We start from the raw sequence: 25,900 nt of genomic DNA, 5'->3' as shown, positions 1-25,900 counted from the left end.
TGTTATGAGCAAAATGATGTACCTAGTCCCAAGCGGGTACAACGTGGGTCCTCAGTAATGGTCATTATCACAAAGGAGGGACGCTCTGTGTGAAGTCTAGGCCAAGGAAGACAAAATAAGAATGTATCCTCATGTGTCCGGCAGTGCTCGGAGGAAAGTGTTTTGATTCTCGATGCAGGCATGAGATTGGGCTCTTCTACTGCTAATCAACCCCTGGTTCTAACAGTAGCATTCTCAGTCATGGCTTTCATGCTGCCTCAGCATCTGACTTCTGTGCTTGACCTTCAAGTAGATAAACAATAGTGTTATTGTTTAATAACACGGTGTACAGCAAGATGTACTAGAAAGTGGCCTGGGGGTCCAAGCTCTGTCTCTGACTCTTATTAACTGCGTGACGATGAGCAACCTCAGTCCCTGCCCTCTTTACCTCCAGGTTTTTCAGAATGACAGGATACAATAGCAGAAGCAAACATGTGTTTTGATTGCAAAGAAGCACACAAATGGAACGGAAAGCATCCTATGCTGAGGTTTTACCTAGTTTGTGAAATTCTGACGATGTTAAATAAGATTGTTTTGAGCTGCGTGGGACTTGGGGTGCGCCAGAATCTCGAGGCTGGAAAGCATCGTCAGCATTGTCAGTGAGTGATCTTGAAAGAAATAGAAATAAGGTTGTCCTCTGAGAGTTCAACTAGGACATCAACACACAACTGATGACAGCAGAGATTAGCTAAGTTATCTTAAAGAAAAAGAATGGTTCTCAGCCTAGGAGGACTTGATGCATCTGGTTGGAAGAAGGAGAGCCCCAGCCAGAAGGGAGGTTGGCCAGCCATGAAAATAAATGCAAGGAATGCGGTCAGAGGAGCAGACCTTGGCGCCGCCCATCCAATGCCATCCGGGCGGAGGGGCTCTGCTGACCTAGGTGATCCTGATGACAAGCATCTTCCTGCTAGAGGGGTCTGAGTCAGATGTCTCTAAACACCCTTTTAATGATTTCCCCCTGTCCTCTCTCCAAGCTTATCAAGTGGTCTGATTTTAGTTCGACTTCCCTGGTAGGGCCGCCGACAGGAAATGAGTACACAAGCCACTGGACTTGGGCATCCTTTCGCGACTACACTTCTCACTGTGATTCAATAAACTGACACCTAATTACAATATGACCACTTACACGGCCTGTTTACAGGGCTAGAATCAGCACTCGATACTTTTAGCAATTCCAGTTTTCCCTGTAAATCACTAAATTATCATCCTGGTTATATATAGTGGCCTTGTGAGTTGAGCTCTACCCTGGAGTGCTGACAAGTCAGATCTCCGAGCCTGGCAGGCACAGGGCCAGACCTGGACCCTGTAGACCACCGTGGTGAGACCCCATTGTGAAGGCCTTTAGAGAGACAGCCAGCTGGCCTTCTCCTGGGCTCGTCCAGTCTTTGGCACTGGACACACCATTTCTTTTGGAATACTACAGAAGTAACTGACTCCCCACCCACCCCCACATTCAATGTACGGATCCCCTCTACGGCAATGCCTGCCAACAGGAAAACCAGTCCAAACTCTTTACCCCGCCTGTCTCGTTGGGATCCCACGCTGCCTTCCCCGTGTCACATCTCATTACTGCCCCGCCTCCCCCAAACCCCCCCCACACACACTCTGAATTCCAGACTTGACATCGTTACTCACGCTGTCCGTTTCTGGCGAGAATAACCTTTCCCCTCCACTGTCAGCTGCACACGTCAAACCCCAATCTCATCTTAGACTTGAGACGCAGGTCCGGCGCCCCCTGTTCTCTACCCACTTCCGTCATGGTGATCGCATCTCTGAAGCTCCACAGCTCACTTCCCACTCACTCACGCCTTCTGTCCTGCGTTAGGATCCTGCCGTAAGAGTGAAGTCTCCAAGGTTTCCAGAAATGGAAGTCATCTCTCTACTCGGAGCACCCTTCCCTTATAGGAAAAAAACTCCTGGGAAATCACATTCATTCAGCCTTGCATTTATTTATTCCATCACTTAACACATATTTACTGAGTGCCCCGATGTGCCAGCTGGTGGGATGCAGTGGGGAATAGACTGACGGGGCTTCTGCCCTCATGCAGCTTCCAGTCTAGTGGGGAAGGCAGGAGCAATAAATGACAGCTGTGACAAACGCCATGAAGGAGAAACACATAGTGCCGTGAGTATACTGATGAGGCTTTTTCCAGGGAAGTTACTTGTAAGTTAAAACCCAAAGGTGAGTAATAGTTAGCCAGAAGAAAAGGAGGGGCTTGAAAGAAAATGAGTTGAAGGATCTCACTGGCCAGTGTCGCTGAGCTGTGACAGCCTGATGTCTTCAGTCCCTGATCGACTAGCCTGACTTCAGATGACTCCAGGAGCAAATTCACAGATATTCTTCCTCTGACCCTGAGTCCTAGCTGCAGGCAGGCCACCCCTCTGACACCAGCAGTTGTCAGAGCTGTCAAAGAATAATAGGATTTGTTACACTTAAGCTTTCTTAGTTGTAATTACACCCCCACTAGCCACAGGATTTTATTTGTCTTGTGTTACATTTTCCTAATTTCATTCTCACAGGGTGACATTAACTTTATGCTTTAGTTGTTCTTATTGCCAACCTCATCGACCACCTGTGAGAAACAAAAATCTTTGTTTTGTTCATTGCTGTATCCTTGGTGCTATAATGCTTGTCACATAGTAGGTGCTCAACTTATATTCATTGGATGGATAGATAGATGGATGAATGGATGGTGGATGGATGGGTGGGTAGGTGGATGGGAAGGTGGGTGGGTGGGTGGGTGGGTAGATGGGTGGATGGGTGGATGGATAGGAAGGTGGGTGGGTAGGTGGATGGATGAATGGGTGGGTGGGTGGACTTCATCTTCCCCTTTATAACAGAAACGCTCTAAGAGCACTGGACCTGCCTAGTTCATGTTTGGGTTCCTCTAGCACTCAGGACAGTGGCCTGCACTGGGTAGGCAATCAATCAATAAATTATTTGAAAATAACAAGTCATCTAGCTCTGCTTGAACTTTTCCATGACTAGAAAAAATGCCCTGCTTTTTGTCAAGCGGTTGGTTCCATAGTTGAACCGCTCCAGCTGTGGAAGTCCTTCCCACCTTGGGGCTGACGTGTGCCTCCCTACTGGTTCTAGTTCTGCCCTTCAGGCCCGTGAAAAACAAATCTGCATTTTCTGTTCATGGCAATTCTTCTTCTTAAAAAATATTTTATTTATTTATTTTTAGAGAGGGGGGGGAAAGAGAGAGAGGGAGAGAAACACTGATGTGTGAGAAAGACATTGATGGGTTGCCTCTCTCACACGTCCCAACTGGGGACTGGGCCATAACCCAGGCATGTGCCCTGACTGGGAATCGAACCAACAACCTTCTATTTTGCAGGACGATGCTCAACCAACTGAGCCACACCAGTCAGGGACACGGCAGTCCTTCTGATGTTGGGGCCAGTGACCAGGTTCCCTGCAGTCACTTATAAGCAGGACACCTCTCCAGTACGAACTCAGGCACTTTGAAACACACTCTGAAGTGCTCCTAACATGTTCAATACTAAGAAGGAGGACACACCCCTGACAAGTCTGTGGTGTGCTCTTGACTTCTGGTGAGAACCGGTGGGAGAGCAGGTCCCCTCTCTAGGTCAGAAACCTAGACCGGAACTGATGGTGATAACAATAATTAATGTTTACTTTGCAGCTAATTATGGTTTCGTGGTTAATCCACATAACACCCCTGGGATATAGGCCATGGCCTCTAGGTCTATCCATGGCCAAGGGGTGAGGGAAAGACAAGGACTTAGGCATATTTCGCACACATGCTGGGCCGAGTGTAGGAGAGAATTGCGGCGCCGGAGTCTCATGGATTTAAGAACCCATCTCCGGGCTGATCCACCTGCAGTTACCACTGGTCTCTCTCCTTGGCTCGGAGAATCACTCTGGGTCCAATCTCATTAAAATTGCATCTGTGTGATGCTGCAAGTTCTGGGACGAGGAGTAAAGGGACAAAGGCGTACAGAAGACAGGCATCGAGGGCAGTAATTACTCTTGTGTGAGCAGTAGGCTGTGTGCACGGAGATGTGTCAAAACTGTTTCCAAACACAGCACCTACTACACACAGCAGGCCCAAAGCTCCGCACAAAGATTTGATGGTATTTGAAAGAAGAGAACTGTTAGCCACAGCCTCAAACAGCTTTTTGTTACACGTAGATTTGCTTGTGGTAGGCTTTGCCCTGAGTCCCCTGAGAAGTGATACGCTTTGGTCACAAAAAGTTCATCCAAATAAGAGCATGTATTTAATTTCATCCATTTCACTGTATTGTAAATGTAGACGCCATTCTAAGTGATTCCATTCATCAAATAAAGAACTTTCTTTGAATTATTTTATAATTTGAATTTAAATCCCTTCTTAAAATTGGATTTTCAAGTGGCAGGCTTCCTCCAAGCAGTATTTCTTAAGTGTTGGGGAGATTTTCAGTCCTTCAAGGATCTGGTGACAGCCCCGTGGACCCTCCCCAGACGAGGGAACAGATTCACACACACACAGAGACGGCATAACATTCAGGGCCTGCGAGCTAAAGGTAAAGATCAGAAAAGGAACTGGCCCCTGATGAGGCTTTGGAGCCATTGCAAGGGCTTTGATATTTCCCTCTGAGTCAGTTGAGAAGCCACAGGAAGTTTTGAACTTGCATTTTAACAGGAGCACTCTGGTTCCTGGGGTGAGGACAGACTTGGAGGCAGGGAGGGCAGAAGGAGCAACCGTCGAGGTGAGAGAGGATGGTGGTAGTTGTGGAGGAGCGAGAGGTGGTCAGATTCTGATACACAAGGTCTGGCCTGAAAAATTCCAGCCATTGTTAATTTGAGAACAATTTGCATGACATCTATGTAACCTGGCAGCCATGGAGACTGGACTGGAATGCACATGTGTGAACAATGAAAACCACACTGTACTAGTCAGTGGGGGTGGTAGACACTGTTAAGCAAGCACCTGTACTGTGTGGTCGTCACATTAAAAAATGACTGAGCAAGTAGAGCAACGAATCTGCATCAAGTTTTGTGTTAAGCTTGCACATTCCTCCATGGAAACTATTCAGATGATTCAGAAGGCCACAGCTTTGGGCAACTGGTGATTGGCAGCTTCATCACAACAACATGCCTGCTCCTGCATCACATCTCGTGCAGAGTTTTTTGGCGAAACATCAAATCACCCAGATGACTCAGCCCCCTACAGCCCAGATTTAGCACCCTGCCACTTCTGGCTTTTCCCAAAATGAAAATCACCTGTTAGTTTTAGGGAAGAAATTTCAGACCATCAATGAGATGCAGGAAAATACAACAGGGTAGCTGATGGCGATTGGGAGAACTGTGTGAGGTCCCAAGGTGCCTACTTTGAAGGGGACTGAGGCATCATTGTCCTGTGTACAATGTTTCTTGTATCTTGTGTCTTCTTCAATAACTGTCTCTATTTTTCATATTCATGGCTGGGCACCTTCTGCACAGACCCCATAGCCTGAAGGGGCAGCGACAGCATGTGCTGACCAGACTGAATGTGGGACTGAGTGAAAGAGGTGAGTCAAGCTGACCCTAAGGGTTCTGGCCCGAGCAGCTTGGAGGCTGGAGCTGTCATTCCCGGGGAGGAGGAAGACTGAAGGGGCGCAAGTGCACTGGGTGCAGGGGAGTGAGAAGGGACATATTAGGAGCCAAGTTTGGGACATTTTAAACTCGAGATGCCTATGAAACACCCAACCAGAGATGCTGAGCTGACTGCTAAATGTCTGGTCAGGAATTCTGGAGACAGTTCGGACTTTAATAATGCTGATCGGTAAACTTGAAATAATAATATAATAATGTCTACATAATAATACTTACTATTGGGGGGATTAAACAAGACAATGCATGTAAAGCTCTCAGTGCAAGATCTGTACACAACATGCCCTCAATACATTTTAAGTACTATTTTTATTGAAGCTTAAATGCTGTCAGTCAGTGTTCCTGTTACTACAAGGTTACGAGTGTGGTTGCTTTTAAGACTGATGAGTCTTTTCTGGTGTCGGTCCCCAGGCATGATTGGGAAAAGCAAACAAAGTCTTGAGCAATGCCAGTGCCTTCGGAGTCGGTCCCCAGCCCCGAGAGGTTAGCATTTTGAAGGCTTTTGCACGAGTTCGACAGTCCCCACAGGCAGGTTATGGCATGTCTCTGAAATCATTGGTATGTTATTTCATCAACCCAGAATTTATTCCCAGTTTCAGAGAGGGTTTGACAAGGAGAACGAGGCAGTTTATCAGAAGAAACTGAACACCAGCGAGCACCCTGTGGGGAAGACATTCCCAGACCGCCGTGTGGCCCGTGTGACTGCGGGGGGGCGGGGCGGAGGGGTGCGTGGACGGCAGCACGAGAACCGGCCGCCCCGTCTCCGCTTCGGCAGCTCCAGGCCAGCCCGGCTCCTTCTGCGACTGGTTCACAGAAGCCGTGACCCATGCCTCCCTGACGTGGCAAGCTTCTCAGAGAAAACTTCCATGAAGAAGCACACCCTTGCTCTCTAATTAATTTATTCAGTGATCTTTAGCTGTTTTATGCTGGGAAATTGGAAACAAAGAGCTGGCGTGGTTTCATTGCAGCCTTCTAGATCTTTGAAGCAATGAGCTTCCAACATCAAAACCTAAACAGTGTTTGAGGTTTCTCATTTCTTTTACATCTCTTTGAATTTGGACTGTAAATCCTTGACCCTGTAATTCCCTTCACCATCTATGACAGGCCTAATGCTCAATAATTGCCTATTAATAATCCTCCTTATCTCCGTCTGCACCCAAAGGGACGAGGCGACAAGTCAGTTCAAACAGTCCAAAATGCGTTTGTGACCAACCGATTGTTGGGGTCCCACACAGTCACAGGCCTGTCTGAGGGGCGCGGTGATGGAAGCGCAGACTCGGGCAGAGGCACCAGCGACGGGGGAGAGGGGAGAGGACACAAAAGAAAAGCCTTTCCCTCACATCCTTTTTCCCCTCCCCTCTGTGAATGAGGCCACATAACCGAGCTGATTGCTGCTAATGAGCACGGCGATACTCAGTTAGACTTCATGAAACACCCGTTTCTTTCCTTCTCCTGGATTCTTTTGCAAGCCCCTAATAACTGCTACCTTCACGGTGACGGTGCTGCAAGCGACCTCCAACGGCGGCTCCACAGGAGAAAATAACGCTTCTCCTTCCCTTCCCCAGGAGCCAGGAGGGGACACCTCCAGGGCTACCACCTCAGGGTCCCATAGTCCAGCAGGACGTGGGAGGGGCTGAGCTCCCCACCATTCATCTATGGTTCTTCCCAGCACCGTCCCCCCCCACCCCCCACGCAGCCTCTCTCAGCTGCGTGCCCCAGAACTCTGGGCGGAGGAAAGCTAAAAGACTCAAGAACCAATGGCTCTAAACGGAGGCGGCCAAGTGGACCTGCGACAAGAACTCAATGCATTTCTACCCTGTTTTTCTACCTTAAAAGAGATCTCTTTTGTTTTCGATTAATTTTGAAAGTAAATTTTAGTCTTCTATTTTTCCAGGCCAAGCTAGGAGGGGAAAGGAAAGCGTTTTGTCCATAATCAGACATGGGGGCAACAGGAGAAAGCCATCCAACCAGCGGTGTTTACATCCCAACATCCCTTTGGCCTTAAAATCCACACCTCAGGCCCGCCAGAAAAACGCAGGTGTGTTTCGTCCATGGGCAGCATGACAGTCATATGTATCATCCAGACCAGGATGCCTCGTGCAGAGGAGCGAGGCGATGTAAGCGCTGACGCCAGCACGCCGTGCATAAACGGGGGCTGCACAGACAAACCAGACATCACCGTCGCGCCAAATGAGTCCCTGGCCTACCGCAGTGTCCTCGTCCCTCCAGAGACCTGACCCCAAAGAAGGCTTCATGGCTCACACAGAGAATAAATGCCCTCTTCTCCCTACTGGGATAGACAGGTCCTCGTGTTCTGCGAATGTAAGAACAGCTACTTTTCATTCCTTCTCCTTCCTCTTCTCCAGCATTCTCTCCAGCCATTTTCACTGCGGAGTCCTTTCGCAACTTCTGTCTTCTCAGCCTTGCCATCATCTGAGCCCCCACCTCACTGATCCAGAGAGTTCATCCAGGGGTCTGAGAGTTACCCAACCCATCTCCTGAATCCACTTAGTAAGCACGAAACTGAATATTTAAAACTCCACTAAGACAGACAAAATGGTTTATAATTAGCCTTGTCTGCCTTTACAACACAGGACAGGGGTCTAAGGCAATCTCTGGGGTCCTATCAGATAGGCAGCCCTTCCCACTGCTAGCAGGGGGCTCCTCCGGGGCAAGGAACGTGCACAACCCAACCCTGCATCGGCAATGGCCAGCGCCCAACCCAGGGCTGAGTTCTCAGTATGCGCTAAGGAGTGAGCAGGCTGCTTTGTCACATCCCTCAGCTCCGGGCTCCTGAGTACCTGAGGTTTTCCTTCCCCTTTCTGTGCAGTGAAGGGAAATCCTCCCCGTGATCCCACGTCAGCTCCCTGGACTGGGCTTTGGCTGCCAAGCCCCAAAGACTTCCTAGCATTCCACTGCTCAGGTACTATACTGAGCCAAACAGAGCCTCCCACACACTCCAGGTACCAGGACTGGGCACAGGCTGAGTCTGTTTGTGTCTGTTCAGTTCTGGGCCACTCAGCAAAGCCCATTATCTTCCCAGCCCCAGGCTGGATGCTGGAGATAGAGAATAAGAGTCATGTGCAACCCTGAAAGGCTGTGTGTGCACCAGGGCCTGGGTGGTTAACAGCAATGACTCTGCAGCCCAGTTGCCTGGGCTTGTATCCTGGCTCTGCAACTTGGGTGAATATTCAACGTCTCTGTACCTGCGTTTTCCATTTAGAAACTGGAAGTAAGAGTATGCCTCCAAGAGCTGGTGTGAGAATTATTAATATAATTCTGGTTGCAATAATTGTTATTTAGAACCCTGCTTGGCACGGAAGAAATACTCCATAAATCTAACTATTACTATTTTTGTGTTTTGGCTTCTCTTCCTGAGGGCCTGAAGCTTGGCCCATTTCTCTTAACTCTCTCTGCAACTGGCTGGTTCCCTCATCTCTCAGGGGCACGGGGTGGGGGGGGGCGCTTTTCTTTTCTCCTGGCCCACCTCCATGCTAATGGCCAAAAGTGACACTTCTCCGCCCTAACGTTTGGCTGGTGTTTTGTTCACAAGGATTCAAATCCAATACCTTCGAGAGGTGAAGCCATCACCCTCCTTCTCTGAACCCAAGTGAATTATCAGGGAAGTATTTTTCTAAGAAGGTGAGGAAACTCTTGGTGAAGACACAGGGGAAGGACCAGGTATGAAAGGAGTCGCCCTGAGCCAGAAGCCCAGCTCCTAAGCATACCTCATGCCCACATACTTCCCGTTCTCTCAGAGACAAAGGCAGGAGTTCCCACACACCTTTCAGAAATTCTGGCATGAGTAAGCAGTGAGCAAAAGGAATGTTGCCAGGATTTTTTAAAAATCATAATGTTATCTTCTTCTCTACACACCCGAAATTCTCTAACTAGTAGCAGTTAGTTTTAAGGTATTTATTCAACTAGGCAAATACATAATTTTCTTCATGCTTCCCAGGTTGTCTTTCATATGATTATCAAAGCCACAACTGCCCATTTAAGACAGGTAAACTTCCATATAAACTGGATTTGTTCCACTTGGCTAGAGCAATTCTGGATTTCCACGATTTGATAGTTCATAGCCTCAAACTCCAGATCATTTCAACTCACCCACTTAACAGCTCCATTCAAAATCCCCGCATTGCTGGCATTCCTTCCTCAGCCAAGTTCCAGGCGGTTCTCTTTACACCATTTCCAGTGTTCAAATTTTGGATAATTTCAGTGCAAAGAAAATAATCACAACCACTGGCCAAAAAGCATCAATACCTTTGCCAAATGTGGTCATTTTATTAGGTAAAAACGACCGCCGGTCTGCCATTGCACCGACCCCAACTCCAATCCCTGGCAATGCTGCTTCTGACAGACCTGGATTTGGTGAGCTATTGTGCCCCTGGGTCTCTGTCCCCCAGGGTGACTTAAACAAACCTCTGTCCTAGCTTGGTTGCTTTTTGCTGGAGGCTGCTGCTGGCCTGGAATTGCTGGTTAGCTGCCACATTTTTCTCACACACACTTACCTGCCTCCTCCTGCTGGTGTTCACAGTCTTCATCCACACGGGTCACAGAATCCCGGAGCATTGATCCTGGACGGGACTTCAGAGACCAGCCAGTCCAAGCCCTCATTGTACACACATGGACACTGGACCTTATGAAGAGGAAGACACTTGTCCAAGGTCACATAGTTCTTTCATGAAAGAGCTGGGACTGGAATGGCTGACCTGGGGATTCATCGCCCCACGGTGTCACTGCTCTGCCAGCCGGTTCTTGTGCTCTATCTTGGTTGGCTTTTGTGCTCTCCCACACGGCCACACCCTCCTGGGACGGGCCAGCAGCCTGCGAGGCTCACCCGGGTGAACTAACCCAGCTCAGCTGGGGGGAGTGCTCTTTACCTGCAGAGGAAGAAGTCATGTGACTGTCTTGAAAACACACTCGGCGTGTAGGGACACATGCGAGGTTCAGGTGTATCCATCATTTCATGTCTGCCAAATCCACCCTGCTGGGAAGCAAGCGGGGGCTACCAGTCACCCATGATGCCTGAGACTTTGAAGTTCTTTTCTTCCAGGCCTGTAATTTCATATCGCTCTACAACAAAAGCTCTGGTGCTATCGCCCCAAATCAACTTATCTAACAACAAACATTTACTTAGGAGATACTCGTTCAACAGTTCCCATTTGCTAGGCACTGTGCAAAAATACACAAGAAATGATTCTATCATTTTTCAGTGGAAGAGACGGGCCCACAGACAAAGGTGAGATACTGTGCTAAGTGCTTCGACACCCTCACTGGAGGAAGCACAGGTCTGTCTTGTAGATACACAGAAGCAGCAGCTGAGCAGGCACAGGAGAGTCAGAGGAGACTCTTTTTTAATAACCTTATTATTTTGGAATAGTTTAAGCAAAGTTGCAAAAATAGTGCAGAGAATTCCCACGGGTCCCTCAGCTCAGTTCCCCACGGTATCAACACCTGGTATTACTGCGGCGTACTTGTTACGACAAAAGGGCCGACGGTAGCGTATTCCTTTTAACTGAACTAGTAGATACTCTTTGAAGGAGGTGGAAGCCAAGGTGATTTCTGAATAACAGGAGAAGTTAGCCTGAGAAAGAGGTAGGAAAGAGAATTTTAATTAGAAAAAAAAAAGCCAAGCACATGCAAAGGCCCAGGGCTGAGGGTTTGGTGAGCTCGAAAACAGCCAGCTGCAGCACACAGGGCTGGAGGTGGGAGTGTGGGAGGGAGAAGAGGACGGCGGAGGAAGAATGAAGAAGAGGTACCACACGGGGAAGCAGAGGGGAACGGGCTGACGCTAGTGAGGAAAATAGAAACCAGATAATAAAACGCCTTCTCAACAGGCATTTGTACTTTTTCCTGGGGGCAACAGGAAATAAATTAAAGCATTTTCATTTATTAATTTAGAGACTAACATTATAAAGATTATATTGAGAAAGTTGACTTAGACCACAGGGTAGAAAATTCACGAGCAGTGAGAAGGCAAAAGAAAAAAGACCAGTTGCTGGCTGGCCTGAGCAACTGAAATAGTGGCAGAGGGGACAGAAGGAATACACTAAACTGTAGAGACACTAAGGGGCCAGAATTGATAGAACTGGGTGGTTAGTTAGATCAGAGCGCCTTAGGGAGAGAAAAGAATCAGGGCTGACTCCCAGGTTTCTGGCTCTAGCAACTGGAGGAACTGGATGGCGGCGTTAGTCACTAGACAACAGCGCCGGGGAGTTAAGATTGATTAGGAGGGGAAGACAATTGGCCCCACATTGAGCAACTGGAGTGTGAAGTACCCAAGGGACATGCCAGAAGACGATGTAGTCAAGGGGCGGGGCGTTGGATATACAGGTCTGTGTTTCTGGAGAGAAAGATGAGCTGGAGACATACAGGGTGGAGGAAAAGTGGGTTTACAGTTGTGAGTATGCACAACAGTTTATTCTCTTATTATTATCTATTAATGATTATATTCTTTCCCATACAAACAGCTGTGAACCTACTTTTCCCCACCCTGTATGTGGTAAATCATTAGCCTAAGGCTGGCAGTTGAAGTCCGATTAGATTGCCCCTGAGAATAGAGGAGAAGGGGGTCCAGGACAGAATCTTAAAGAATGCTGCCATTTAGGAGTGGGCCTTGGGAAGAGGATAGAAGGAGGCTTTGGAGCATCCAGAGAGGAATGTGGCATCTCATTGGAGGGGAGAGCTTTCCTGAAAGGGTCCTGTGACAGACGGTGTCAAATGCTACAGAGGGGCGGGGACCCACAGAGGTCCCTTGGATTTGGCAACAGAGACTTCCCTTAAAAGAGGCATTTCAGAGACTATGTGGGGTCAGCAGGTCGATCTGTCCTTGGGCTGCAGAATGAATGGGAAATAAGAACAAGAGAACTGTGGATATGGGTCATTCTTTTAAAAAGATTTACTATGAATAAGAGACCAGAGATTCCTTAAATGAGACTAACAAATGTATAGATACTGTGGTAGTTAAAAATTACTTTTCCCATTTAGAGTATGACTAAGCTATCATTTTTCCAGTGAAAAGTTATTTCTTCTAATTAGTAGTTGCTACCATTTCTAGAAAGTCCACCATAAGCCAGGCACTTTAAGTACATTATCCTACTCAGCCCTTAAAACAGTACTTTAAAGTGGATATTCGTTCACTCTAGTAGAGATAAAGAAACAAAAACCCAGAAAGGTTAAACATCTTGCGCAAGGGCTCAGAACAACTTCACTGAGGAGCTGGAATTTAAACCTCACCTTCCTCCACTCCAAAGCCTATGCTCTTTCTACAGCAAGCACACTGCTTTTCCTGAACACTTCCCAGAGCTGGCCCTTAATTCCCAGGGCAAAAGCCAAGAACTGAAGTGGGTGATCAGGGAAGTCCATCCACCACTGTGAGAGACCCGAGGGAAGAGAGAGATAACCCAGGCACACACTTCTTGTTCAGGGACAATCTCTGAGTGAGGAGCAAAGAGTCTCTGGCTTTGATTCCCAGAGGTCCTTGCCAGGAACCCAGTATGTCCCCTTCACTGTGAGTTGGGGAGGTGGGGGAGACATAGGGTCAGACAGCTCAGAATAAATCGGTCCACCATTGCTAACTGGAAAAGTTAAGTTTTGGGTAAGGGAAACAAAAATTTTAAGGGAGTTTTGCTAAAAATTGCGTTTAGCTTGGAGAATACAAACAGGGAAGACCCAAGCTGCTTTTACGCATCCATGAGGAAGAAGGGTCAGACTTGCTTTTGACGTCCTGGTGGATGTAACCGGTGAGAATATGGTGCAGAGAGGCAGCTTTTGGCTCTAACAGTAAGAGCTGCCTCTCCAGAGATAGATGGAGCTGCTCAGGAAATTGGCCAGCTTCCTGTCATTGGAGATGCTCACACAGAACCGGGGACGGTCGTGGTGGAGGCCAAGCATCAGGGAAGACTTGGATGGCCTTTCAGGCCATTTTAGACCTGACATTTTTGAGAGATCTACTGAGAAAATGGTTAGGATAAGGTTTCACACATTAAGGCCTAAATGAATTCTTAAACGTTATGTGATGGGAAGATTGGCATGTTCCTTCATTCACAATTTATACAGTGCATAGCAATTCAACTTTGATATGCAAGAACAAAGTGCATTCCTACCTTTAGGAAGCTCTTTTTTTTTCTAAGATGCAAAAATATGCTCGTGGGTATTAATCAGGCAGGTCTGTCACCCTGAAAATGTCGGGGGCAGGGTGTAGACAATGGGCCCCAGTAGTCTCCCCTTTATTTCCGGTAGAGGTAGGAAATACGGTGCTCACTCCTGCTTTCTCCAAGGGCTCCTGACAAGGGGTGAGAAGACACGCTTAACAGGACAGAGGTGGGCTTGTGGTCATTGAATCCATACAAAATTATTTCTTTCTCTTTCTTTCACTTGATAAATAGGAATTGAGCACCTACAGGCACCGCATTTTTATTGAAAAGCAAGAAACTACACCCAGATATACAAACACATTTCCACAATACGTACACATGTTTCTGTGTAGTGGGGGTGCAATGGAAGTAGTGGCAAAATCAGCTCTCTAACATCTGCAGGGAGATGGCTAGGAACTATTATGTGCTCTAACTTACGTCATGCAAATTAAGCCTTTTTTGCAGCAAAATAATAAAAATTTATAGCACAAGAGAGCAAACCTCTTCTAAAAGCAAAATTTTCCATCCTTCGTAGTTCCCAAAGGTCTAAAGATCTGACACCTACGCTCTTGGCCAGACAGTACCTTTTTCCTGAGGACAAAAAATAGAGTAATTGGGAAAATGGAAAACTCTGAATTTAATGTAATTATTGTTAGTGGGAAAAATTTTACATAGACATGAAGATAGTATTACAAGGATGTTCCCTGGAATATTATTTATAGGAAAAATAGGGAAGCAAACTAAGTCCCAAAGGTAGAGAGGCTTAGTTAAATAAATTATGGTACATTCATATATTGGAATATTATACAGCTATCATTAATTTTGGAACAATATTTAAAGATATAGGAAGATAGTCAATATGACATAAATGAAAAATGCAAGTTCAAACAGCATACACTATTTGATCCATTTGTAAAATATACATATATAATATATGTGTAGATATATACATATATACACACCTATGTGTGCACTATATATGTATATGGTAAAAGGATAAAGACTGAAAGAAATATCACTAATGTGTCATAGTGGTTGTGGGTTTATGAGGGATTATTTTCTTTTTTTTCCCTTAATTCTATATTTTGATGGAAAAAGAGTTATTAGAAGTGTAATATGGGTGCCCCAGCCAGTGTGGCTCAGTTGGTTGGGCATTGTCCCTCAGGCTGAATAGTCACTGGTTTGATTCCCAGTCAGGGCACATGCCTGGATTACAGGCTCATTCCCCAGCTGGGGCGTGTCCGGAAGGCAGCAGATAGATGTTTCTCTCTTACAAGAGTGTTTCCCTCCCTCTTTATCTTTCCCTTGCTCTCTCTCTAAAATAAAAAAAAAAACTTTAAAAAATTATTTTAGAAAGTATAATATGGGCATCATTTAATTATATTGCTTTAAATAAAGCAAGTAAATTTTAAAGTTCATCATTTAAGTTTGCCTAAGATATGTTAAAATTATTTAAATGATTTTTCCCTGGCTGGTGTAGCTCAGTGGATTGAGTGTGGACCCATGAAGCAAAGGGCTGCTGATTCGATTCCTAGTCAGGGCACATACCTGGGTTGTGGGCCAGGTCCCCAGTTGGGGGCCATGTGAGAGGCAACCACACACTGATGTTTCTCTTCCTGTCTTTCTCCCTCCCTTCCCTTCTCTCTAAAAATAAATACAATCTTTAAATAAATAAGTAAATAATTAATTTTTATGTAGGCAAACAAAAACAACTTGTACAAAAACAGTGACAAATAAGTACCTATATAAACCTATTATGTAGAATTTTTAATAAATATTTTGGGGGGACAATTTCTGTTCAACCTAATATAGAAAGCTACCAATTTTTTAATTCTAAAGGTTAGCGGGCATGAAGTTCATTCATTCATTCATTCATTCACCCACTCAGGGAGTACTTTCTGAAGTTTTACCATTTTAAATACCCATGCTCAGTGGAGGGTTAAAAATGTATGTTTTTTGAACTCGAGGTGTTTATAGCCTACTTGGAAAGAAAGCCAACATTCATGAATCATCCAGACAACAGGCCCTAAAAATTAGAACAGAGAACAGGGTAACATAGAAAGCAAATGCCAGTGAGGTGAAGGTTATCAAAATACTACTCATCCTTGAAGGTTCAAAAAGTCCCTCTTTTTGAAGATGCCTTTTATTGGGCCACAGTTTCTAGAAGTAAATTACCTCATCTGCTACGTGAGGACTCCAGTGAACATCTAGCACACAGCAATCTTTATTGAAGTCCCAAGTATCCCTTTCTTGTTCCATTCATCTGCAGTTCAAAGTCAAGTTTGTTTTGGGACCACGTTCATCTCCTGAAGGAATGAGGAAGGAGAGAAGGTGGAGCTAGAAAATAACCCAGCCAAGGTGAACTACTAGTGATGGGTGAGGAAACACGGAAAGAAGGGCTGCCCTCCGACTGTTGGCAAGTACCAGCCACCCTTCATCCTGTCCCGCCCACAATGCGGTTGAACAACACCCCATTCTGATTCTCACCTCTGAGGGGAGGGTCATCAATGAAAATATTTGTAAGTATTGAAAGCTGCAAGTTGTGACTGGAAACAGGACTGAAGGAGGAGCCCTAGTGCCAACCAGCTCTACCTCTAATTAGCTTTCCTCTGGGCCTCAGTTTCCTTATGTATTAAATGAAGGGGTTGAAGTATTCAATCCCCAAAGCTTATAGCTCCCTATAAATTAGAACCTGCAGGTCCCTGTGATTATATGTTGAAATTATTTCCCAGTTGTGAGTTATCTGTCAATCTGTGACATTGCAAATACAAATTCCTCCCCAGTGATGAAAATGAAAACACTTAATTCTCTAATGGGAAGGTCGTGTACATTGAATGTTTGTGTGCAGTGCTGTCTGGGAAGTCGAGGCAAAAGAAATGGCTCCTAAACTTCCCTTGGGACTGAAGTGGAAAACAACACAGGCTGTGACATCAGCTCCCATTTCTTCTGTGATCAGACTAAATAATACAAATATCAATACTAAATTATGCATGCATACTCTTTATTTTTGCCTTTCATAGGAAATCACACAGGGAATCCTTTGCTTTTAGCCTTTAGTGCAAAGTTACGGAGAACTGGAAAGATGAACACATAATTTCAGTGTTTTAGAGCTACAAGAGATTTTAAAGGCTAGGCCCAACCCCTCTTAATTCCAATGAGGAAAAAAAATGAGGGATCCAAAATATGAAATAGCTCACTCCAGTGTTAACTTCCTAAAGTACTTTCTCTCAATTTGTCTCACTTAAATCAACTGTAATTGGATAATACCACCACCAGCATCAGGAAGATAAGTCCACACAACTTCTGCCTGCAAAAACCAGCAGGGATTGAGTCAGTGGGAGAAATTGCTTGAGCCACAAGCAATTCCTCTTTTTTTTTTTATTTTATAAATTTTTTTTAATTTTATTTTTCAATTTACTCGTTTTTTTAAAGATTTTATTTATTTATTTTTAGAGAGGGAAGGGAGAGAGATAGAGAGAGAGAGAGAAACATCAATGTGCGGTTGCTGGGGGTTATGGCCTGCAACCCAGGTATGTACCCTGGCTGGGAATCAAACCTGGGACACTTTGGTTCCCAGCCCGCACTCCATCCACTGAGCTACGCCAGCCAGGGCTGCAATTCCTCTTAAAGAATGCATGCATGGACTCACCTATTCAGAGCATTTCCTCTGAGCTCCAGCACTGGGATGGCAGCTTGAGGGGCACCAATGGCATACTGGGAGAGACTGAAGTGTCTAGCACCGGGCAACCAGAGGCCATTGTCCCTTTTCTGGGCCCTCCCAACACAGAGCCAGAGAGCCAGCAGGCTGGGATTCCATCAACCTAGCTCACACTGTTTGACCCACCTTGGAGATCCCCAGAGACTCTGCCCCACCCAACTTACAGGCCCACCCAAGCTGCTTTTCCATATGAATGGCTGGTCTTGGCTCATACCACACAACTTCCTAAATTTTCTCAAATAAGCAACAGTGAGCCCCAGGCCTGGCACTAGCAGCAGCCAGCCCAAATTCACAGCTTGGCTTTGCCTGGGAATCTCCAAACCCAGCACAAGTAGCAGCCATCTCAGATTGCTTTGTAGTTCAGGCAGGGTGGCCCAGGGCAAAACACAAGTGGGGGCTGAACTTGCCCTGAACCACCCAGGAAATCCAAGGGCCAGTGTACCCAGTGGACAGCTACAGACCACATCAGAACACCACCAACCTGCCTTACTCAACTGATACTCCAAGGATGGTGAAGGTTGGTGGTCAGTGGTCATAGCCAATCCTTGCAGCTGACTGGCCTGGGTAAATCCCTCCCATTGATCTGCCAACAGCAATGAAGACTCAACTATAAGAGGAGGGTGTACTCAGCCCACACAAGGGGCACAACTTGAGTACCCAGCTTGGGTAATAGGGAAGGCTGTGCCATTGACCCTGCAGGACACCTACTACATTAGACCACACTACCAAGACACAGAGTCAAAGCAGCTCTACCTAATACATAGAAACAAACACAGGGAGGCTGCCAAAATGAAGAGACAAAGAAACATGGCCCAAATGAAAGAACAGATCAAAACTCCAGAAAAAGAGATAAATGAAATGGGGATAAGCAATCTATCAGATGCAGAGTTCAAAACACTGATTATAAAGATGCTCCAGGAACATAGAGGACCTCAGCAGCATAAATAAGAGAGTCAGAAATGAAGGATTCACTAATTGAAATAAAGAACAATTTACAGGGAAACAATAGTAGATGGATGAAACTGAGAATCAAATCAGTGATTTGGAACATAAGGAACCAAAAACAACCAAGCAGAACAGCAAGAAAAAAAAAGAATCCCCCAAATGAAGATAGTATAAGCAGCCTCTGGGACAGCTTCAGGAGTTCCAACATTCACATCATAGGAGTGCCAGAAGGAGGAGAGAAAGAGCAAGAAATTGGAAATCTATTTGAAAAAATGCTGAAAGAAAACCTCCCTAATTTGGTAAAGGAAATAGACATGCGAGTCCAGGAAGCACAGAGTCCCAAACAAGATGGATGCAAAGAGGTTCACTCCAAGACACATCATAATTAAAATACCAAAGGGTAAAGATAAACAGAGAATCTTGAAAGCAGCAAGAGAAAAGAAGTTAGCTACCTACAGGGGAGTTACCATAAGACTATCAGTTGACTTCTGAAATGAAACTTTGCAGGCTAGAAAGGAATGGCAAGAAATATTCAAAGTCATAAAAATCAGGGACCTACAGCCAAGGTTGCTCCCCTCAGCAAAGCTGTCATTTAGAATCAAACAGCAGAGAAAGAGCATCCCAGACAAGAAAAAACTGAAGGAGTTCATTATCACCAAACCATTATTATATGAAACATTAAAGGGACTTATTTAAGAAAAAGATTATCACAATTATGAACAATAAAATGGCAAAACTACATATCTATCAACAATTAAACCTCAAAAAAAAAAACTAGGCAAACAAGAAAAATAGAGACAGAATCATGCATACAGAGAACATTTTGATGGTTGCCCGATGGGAAGGTGGTGTGGGGGATTGGGGGGAGAGGTGAGGGGATTAAGAAGTACAAATAGGAAGTTACAGAACAGCCATGGGGATGTAAAGTACAGTATAGGAAATGGAGTAGCCAAAGAATTTATGCACGTGACTCATGGACATGAACAATGGTGGGAGGATTGCCTGAGAGAGGGGGCAGTGCTGAGTGGAGGGGGGCAAAGGGGGAAAAATCAGGACAAGTCTAACAGCATAATCAATAAAGTATAATTTTAAAAAAGAAAAAAACTGATAGTTCTGTATGAGAAATGTTTATCTAAACTTGGCCAGCATATGAGATCCAGGTTCCTGGAATCCCATAACTCATTCCTTGCCAAACCATTTTGCCTCACTATTCAGATGGATGAGATATGCCTTATTGTTCCATTCTTCCTACCATGGAAAACACACACACTGGTTGTTTTGATATCTCACCACATTTGATAATATTTTGATTATCTGCACACTCCAGACCAGAATGTCCTAGAATTCAAATCGCATTCCCGGTTGGAAATGAAAGGGACTCTAAGAACATTTAATCATATCTTTCTCCTTTACAGTGAAAGAAATGAAGTTGCAGTCCCTTGTCACGCGGCTAGATAGTGGCAGTGCCAGATCTACAGGCCATGTCTCCAGTCTTCCTGTCCTGGTTCTTTCCAAGGCACCTGCTGCTTTCCAGCCTCGGTGCGGGCTTTCTAAACACTCTCCAAGGGTTAGATGGAGGCTGTTCCTTGGCAGTCAGCCCCTCCCATTCCAGAGCTGCCTCTGCTATTCCACCGCATGAATTATAGATGTGGTAGGTTTCTAAAGCTTGAATGCGCAGACACGTTCCCTTTCTTACCCCAATGTCTTACATTCTGTCAATGAGGAAGGTGGGTGGCAATTCTTACAGTTATCAGTTGCTCCCATGGTAAATTACTATTCTAATTTTTCTGAAATCCATTGTTGCTATGCACTGTGCAGTAAAGAAAGGAACATTCTATTCTGGTTTCGAATTATGTGAGCAATTCAGTCATCTGGTTCCTGCCTAAGAATTATATATCATTAGTTGGCAAGCATAGTTTGGGGCAGTACTGTTTTGATGATTCTGTGACAGGAAGTCTGGTTGCATTAAACTCCCACCTTCTGACTCCAGTGATGCCCCTCCAGGCAGGCTCTAACTGGTAAAGGCTAACGGAGGAGCAGTAGGGTGCAGGGGAAAGAGATTTCTGCTTGACACTATGATTATCTGCATCAGAGCCCCGCCTCTGCCCATCACTAGCAGGATGACTTTAAGCAGTGTGCTTGGTTTCTGAGCCTCCCTCTTCTCACCTGTAAAAAGTTGAACAGATTTGAACTTGCTTTATGTATACTGTATTACTAGACAAATATAATTTGTAAGGATCAGTTAACTCCAGAAATGAGGCTACAGCAACTATATAGATAATCTTTTAATAACACACAAAACTCTTGTCTTTGGGGTCCCACAGGCTTAACTAAGATATAAAACCCTGCTCTGCAACTACTAGGTGTGGAATCTTGAGCAAGTTTCATCTTCACTTTTTTGTTTTAACTTTTCATGAAAAATTTTAAACACTCAAAATAGAAAGGAAAAATAATTTTAATAATGTGCTAAGCACTGACTTAAGCAGTTTTCAATATTTTGCTAATATCATTTCATCTCTCCTCAAACTTTTTTTTTTGCCTAAGTATTTTAAAGCACATTTGGGCAAATTGCTGTTTTCAAGATTTCTGTGCTTCAATTTTCTCATCTAGGAAATGAAGATTATAACATCTAATTTATAGGGTAAGGCTGTACTGAGTACTCAGTAAATGTTAGCCATTATTACTATTTATGGTGGTACCTGTGTGCACCGCCCCCCTCCGGGGAGTAAAAGTACTTCACAGCGTAGCGCTCCCAGCTCAACTCGGAGGTTGTTAAACAGCCTGGAGGAACCTAGTCCTGCGCTGCTAAGATCGTGGCCGCCCCCTTCCGGCAGCTCTCCTGAAAACCGCTGGGTTAGGATGAGGATTATCCCTCGCAGGCTTCCGTTGCGGCGCTCAAATGTGGGGGGGCAGGACCGGAAATGGGGTTGAGCCTACTTCCGGGTGCAAGGCTGCCGCGGAGAGAGCAGAGCGGGGAACTTGGAAGCTGTTGAGGGGGCGCCGCGATGTTTCGTATTGAGGGTCTCGCGCCGAAGTTGGACCCCGAGGAGATGAAACGAAAGATGCGCGAGGATGTGATTTCCTCCATACGGAACTTCCTCATCTATGTAGCCCTGCTGCGAGTCAGTGAGTGTCCTTCCAGGCTGTAACCGTGAGACCAGCAGAGAGCCTGCCGACACCGACCACCCAGCTCTGGAGTTACGGGCTTTGGGGGCTGCAGAGCTGAGCGATCGCTGGGAACCAGGGGCAGGCGGGTCAAGGGCAGCGGGCGCATGTGCACCTTAGAGCCTGCGGATCGGAGTGGGGAGACTGAGCTGCACGTGGTGGCGGGGGACTGCGTGGTTAATCGTCCGGCCTCGCCCTGTCTTAAGAGCATTTGAATCAGACCCACATGGGTTATAACCTAGAGCAGTTCCCTCCTTTTGCAGGCAGAAACAGATGTGCAGTAGAGGCATGGCTGGCTCAAGGTCATTGAGCAATGTAGTGCATGATCTTGGCCTGGAATCCAGACCTCTTAACGCAGTACTACGATTACTTACGTCAGTGCTGACCTTTGTAATCCAAAAAATTGTATTTGTACAGTGGGTAAACTTAAAGTTGCTTTTCGGGGGAAAGTGAGAATAAAAGAGTATAGTCTGTGGAGTTTAATGATCACATTGTTTGCAGGTAGTTTTTATCGCGCGCTCTACTACCAATCAACGTAAAACGTATAAAGACGTTTCCCGCATACAATGTGTGATGATACCCGAGGGTTTATTTGGTTTTACGTTCGGCAGAAACTTATTTTCATTACCTGATCTTGACTATAGCCCTGTGATGGAGACTGGACCTAAGATTCTGTATATCCCATTTGTTAATTTGATCTTGACTTTCAAAGGGACTTACGCAAGATGTGAGTTGCAGGCACACTGAATATTAGAGCTAATTTTAGATATGAATCTCAGAAGTGACTTGACCCCACCTCGTTCTCAGTTCAGTACTCTTTTCATTACTCCTCTTTGTGTATTGCTGGCAGGTCTGAGTGTAGAGGCAGGGACGATTAAATAAATGAAGGCCATACCAAGTTCATCCTGTAGAAACTCATGTTGGGCCTAGGCCAGAGCTCACTGAGGGCAGATCTCCCTTCATCGGTGCCCCTTTCACTGCCTGTGGTCTTACACTGTTTCCCTGGAAGAGGGAGCTCTGTAAACAGAAACTCCCAAATCATCCTGCTTCTTCAACAGCTTTTAGCAACTCCCAGCCTGTTTCCTCCATTTATCATGTTTTGTTGACTTAGCTGCCAGTAAAATATTTGCTTCTCAGTGAGCTTCGTATTTGATATAAATTGTTTTTTTTAAAAAGGAGAGAATACTGTTCTGTATTTTCATTTTTAGATTGAGATACCATTCGCACATTGTGCCACTAACCCATTTTACAGTGTACAATTCAGTGGCTTCTTAGTATAGTCAATTCGTGCAGCCATCAGCACAATCTATTTTAGAACATTTTCTTTCCCTTTGAAAGGAACTCATGCCCTTAGCTGCCAAACCCCATTTCTCCCCGCCCCAGCCCTAGACATCCACTAATCTGCAATATGTAACCTTTTTGTGTCCAGTTTATTTCACTTTGAATAATGTGTTCAAGGTTCATCCATATTGTAGCATGTATTTTTATTTCCTTCCTTGTATTATTATTCTCTTCCTAGTCATTACTGGATAATAGTCCACTGTATGGTTATACCACATTTTGTTTATGCATTCATTTGATAGATTTTTTTCTGATAAGAATTACTAGAGCCCTGGATGGTGTGGCTCAGTGTATTGAGCACCAGCGTATAAACCAAATGGTCACTGGGTTCAATTCTCAGTCAGGAGACATGCCTGGTTGCTGGGCAGGTCCCCAGTAGGGGGCGCTTGAGAGGCAACCACACAAGGATGTTTCTCCTTCCCATCCCCTCTCTAAAAATAAATAAATAAAATCTTTAAAAAAAATAGCAGAAAAGGCTGTACATGCTGCTGACTTTGTCATTTTCTGGCAGATCTCAATATCTTCAGTTTGATATTAACGAAATGTTTTTTTTAATTTAGTATGAGTATTGAGAAAAAAATTCTGGCAGCTTTTTTGTCGTGGCTTCTTTTTTCCCCAATTTTTAAAGTTAAAGTAATATGCACATAAAATAAAGTTTATGATCTTAACATTTTAAATGTACAGTGTAGCGTTTATTAAATACATCTACAATGTACAACTATCAGCATCATCCATCTTCAGAACTGTATGTGGAATCGTACAGTATTTATCTTTTATGTAACGGCTTATTTCACTTAGCATGATATCCTAAGGTTCATCCACATTGTAGCAGGTGTCAGAATTTCCTTTTTAAGGCTGAATGATATTCCATTGTATGCCATATTTTGTTTATCCATCCAGCCATCTTTGGACCCTTGGGTTGCTTCTGTGAGTAATGCTGCTGTGAACATCAATGTACAGATATCTCTCTAATTTTTTGAGGAACCACCATTTTGTGTTCTGCAGCATCTGTACCATTTTACATTCCCACGGACAGTGACCACAAAGGTTCTGATTTTTCCACATCCTTGCCACCAGATTTTTTTGGAAGCAGCCATCCCAGTAGGTATCTCCTTGTAGTTTAAATTTGCATTGTGCTGATGTTAAGTGATCTTGAGCATCTTTTCATGGGCTTATTTTGGCCATAGCACTTTTACATAGGACAGTAATATCACTTCTTTCCATACTTAGGACAACACTTTCTAGTTTTCTAGACATTTTTATCTACTCCGTCCTAACAAGCCCCTATAATCGAAGTAGAGCTGTACCATGTGTGATCTGGAGGGCACAGGTGATAGGTAGCTACTCAGTGGGGGGTCACAACATGTGCTGGCTCTTCTGGTTCCCCCAGTTCATTGTTGTGTCCCCACTCTCATCCTCTGCCTTTTAAACGCATTCCTAAAGGTAAAAAATGATTTGTGTTTTCTTGTGTTTTGTGCCTTTGACAGTTAAATCACAAGAGTAAAGGATTATCATTTGGGAGAGGTTTGGATTTACTCTTGGTGGCCCTAAGGGAGAACTACTTGGAGAAAAGATTTCGTGCAACGTATGAGTGACCTCTGATGGTTACAGCTGCATGACACTGGAGTGGGCCGCCTGGAAAGACTGCATCCCTTTTGCTGGGTTGTGCAGGGGGAGGCTTGGCCACTATTTGGAGTTGTTTTAAAAAAATGTATTTATCTAAACCTGGAAGTTTTATCCCCAATCTTTGAGTTTCATAATGTCACTTGTGAGCTAATCAAAACAAATTCTCTTTTCAGCTCCTTTTATCTTAAAGAAATTGGACAGCATATAAAGATTGGACTGCACATGGGAATGCATGGACGAAGAACCTGGTTACAGTTTCCGCTCTGCAAATGAACCTGCAAACGAATAGGCCCAGAAAGATGTAAGAGACTCTTTGACCGAATGGACATAAAACTTCCTCTTCTTACGAACAAGTTTGGTGGTGGTAACTGACCTTCATAGCTAAAATAGAAAACTGTTTGGGAAGTATGAAAAGACATTTCTTATGCCTGTGATGTTCAGCCTCCATGAATGTTGCTGTAATTGTAAATAATGTCAAATTCCATTTTCTAGCAAGTATTAATTATATAAGAGAATGTTGTCTGCAGTAGCCCTGTGTTGTCAGTCATTTCTGTTGCCTTTTTTATTTCTGTCTGGAATGAGTTCACTGAAGAGCTCCTCATGATTAGTTATGTTTACAGAAGCCAGCACACAACCGCAACGGCGTTTAAGCACAGGACCATTCATCTATATTTTTAATAAATGTACCAATTAAGAAAAACTGGGTGTTTTTTTTCTTCTTCACCTGCTTTTTGCTGCAAATCAACAATTACTAGTGAGACTACTGTAATCTTGTGATTAGTACAGCTGCATGAAATTGAGTTCATCTTGTTTGGGAATTTGCCGATCTTGATGAAGTGACATTGTTTTACTGTTAAGCAGCCTCCGTGAAAGGCATCGTTTCTGCTTGATGCTGAAATATGTAATATCACTAAAGGCAAAAACAGTGTATTTTATACGTCAGAGAGTTCTCCAGGTTTGTTGGGGAAGGGGTCAGTCTTTAATCTTCTTCCCAGAGGCGGTGCAAATACATTCACCTCTTTTTTGCTAATTGTATTGGTGTTTACCCCGTGCCTCTGAATAGCATGACTGTATTGTTCCATATGATTTTTCTGTTTTTAAGACATTGCCTACTGGCTTCTCCACATCTGTAAGGACTTAGGTCTCTTTTCTTCCATTATTCGCACATCTCTTCTTTCTTCCAATGTATTTATTAGCGTGGTTTTTATTAGTTTAATTTCATTAGAACTCTGGGTACTGTTTGTGTTCATTTCCTATACATCTTTTTGTTTTTCCTAGGCTTAGTTTTCTGTTAATTTACCACTAAGTCAACTAAACTTTTCTGCC

At 44.7% G+C, this 25,900-nt stretch overlaps 2 protein-coding genes and 1 long non-coding RNA gene across 3 annotated transcripts in view; 2 read left to right on the top strand and 1 right to left on the bottom strand.

The window, feature by feature from the left end:
- FRMPD1 (FERM and PDZ domain containing 1) overlaps positions 1-10,347 on the bottom strand; it is a 122,067-nt gene extending 111,720 nt beyond the window's left edge. Inside the window, exon 1 of the mRNA XM_036021938.1 lies at positions 10,153-10,347. The gene's annotated coding sequence lies outside the window, so the exon portion shown is untranslated. The remainder of the gene's footprint in view (positions 1-10,152) is intronic.
- LOC118499733 lies at positions 6,147-25,274 on the top strand. The gene is made up of 3 exons (XR_004902254.1): positions 6,147-6,156; positions 11,134-11,141; positions 24,874-25,274. It is a non-coding gene; the product is annotated as an uncharacterized LOC118499733 (long non-coding RNA).
- On the top strand, positions 21,364-25,274 carry TOMM5 (translocase of outer mitochondrial membrane 5). The gene is made up of 2 exons (XM_028522813.2): positions 21,364-21,568; positions 24,748-25,274. Exons 1-2 carry the CDS (start codon positions 21,448-21,450, stop codon positions 24,780-24,782), a joined length of 156 nt encoding a protein of 51 aa, XP_028378614.1. The 5' UTR covers positions 21,364-21,447; the 3' UTR covers positions 24,783-25,274.
- Positions 25,275-25,900: the final 626 nt, after the last annotated feature.

This window comes from Phyllostomus discolor, chromosome 3 (genome assembly GCF_004126475.2).
Source record: "Phyllostomus discolor isolate MPI-MPIP mPhyDis1 chromosome 3, mPhyDis1.pri.v3, whole genome shotgun sequence".
Classification (NCBI taxonomy): domain Eukaryota; kingdom Metazoa; phylum Chordata; class Mammalia; order Chiroptera; family Phyllostomidae; genus Phyllostomus; species Phyllostomus discolor.
This window is presented reverse-complemented; position numbering and strand designations above follow the sequence as displayed.

Coding starts and splice junctions, on each gene's coding strand:
- TOMM5 (XM_028522813.2), top strand. CDS start 21,448: ATGTTTCGTATTGAGGGTCTCGCGCCGAAGTTGGACCCCGAGGAGATG. Junction 21,569..24,747: donor TGTAGCCCTGCTGCGAGTCA/GTGAGTGTCCTT, acceptor TTCTCTTTTCAG/CTCCTTTTATCTTAAAGAAA.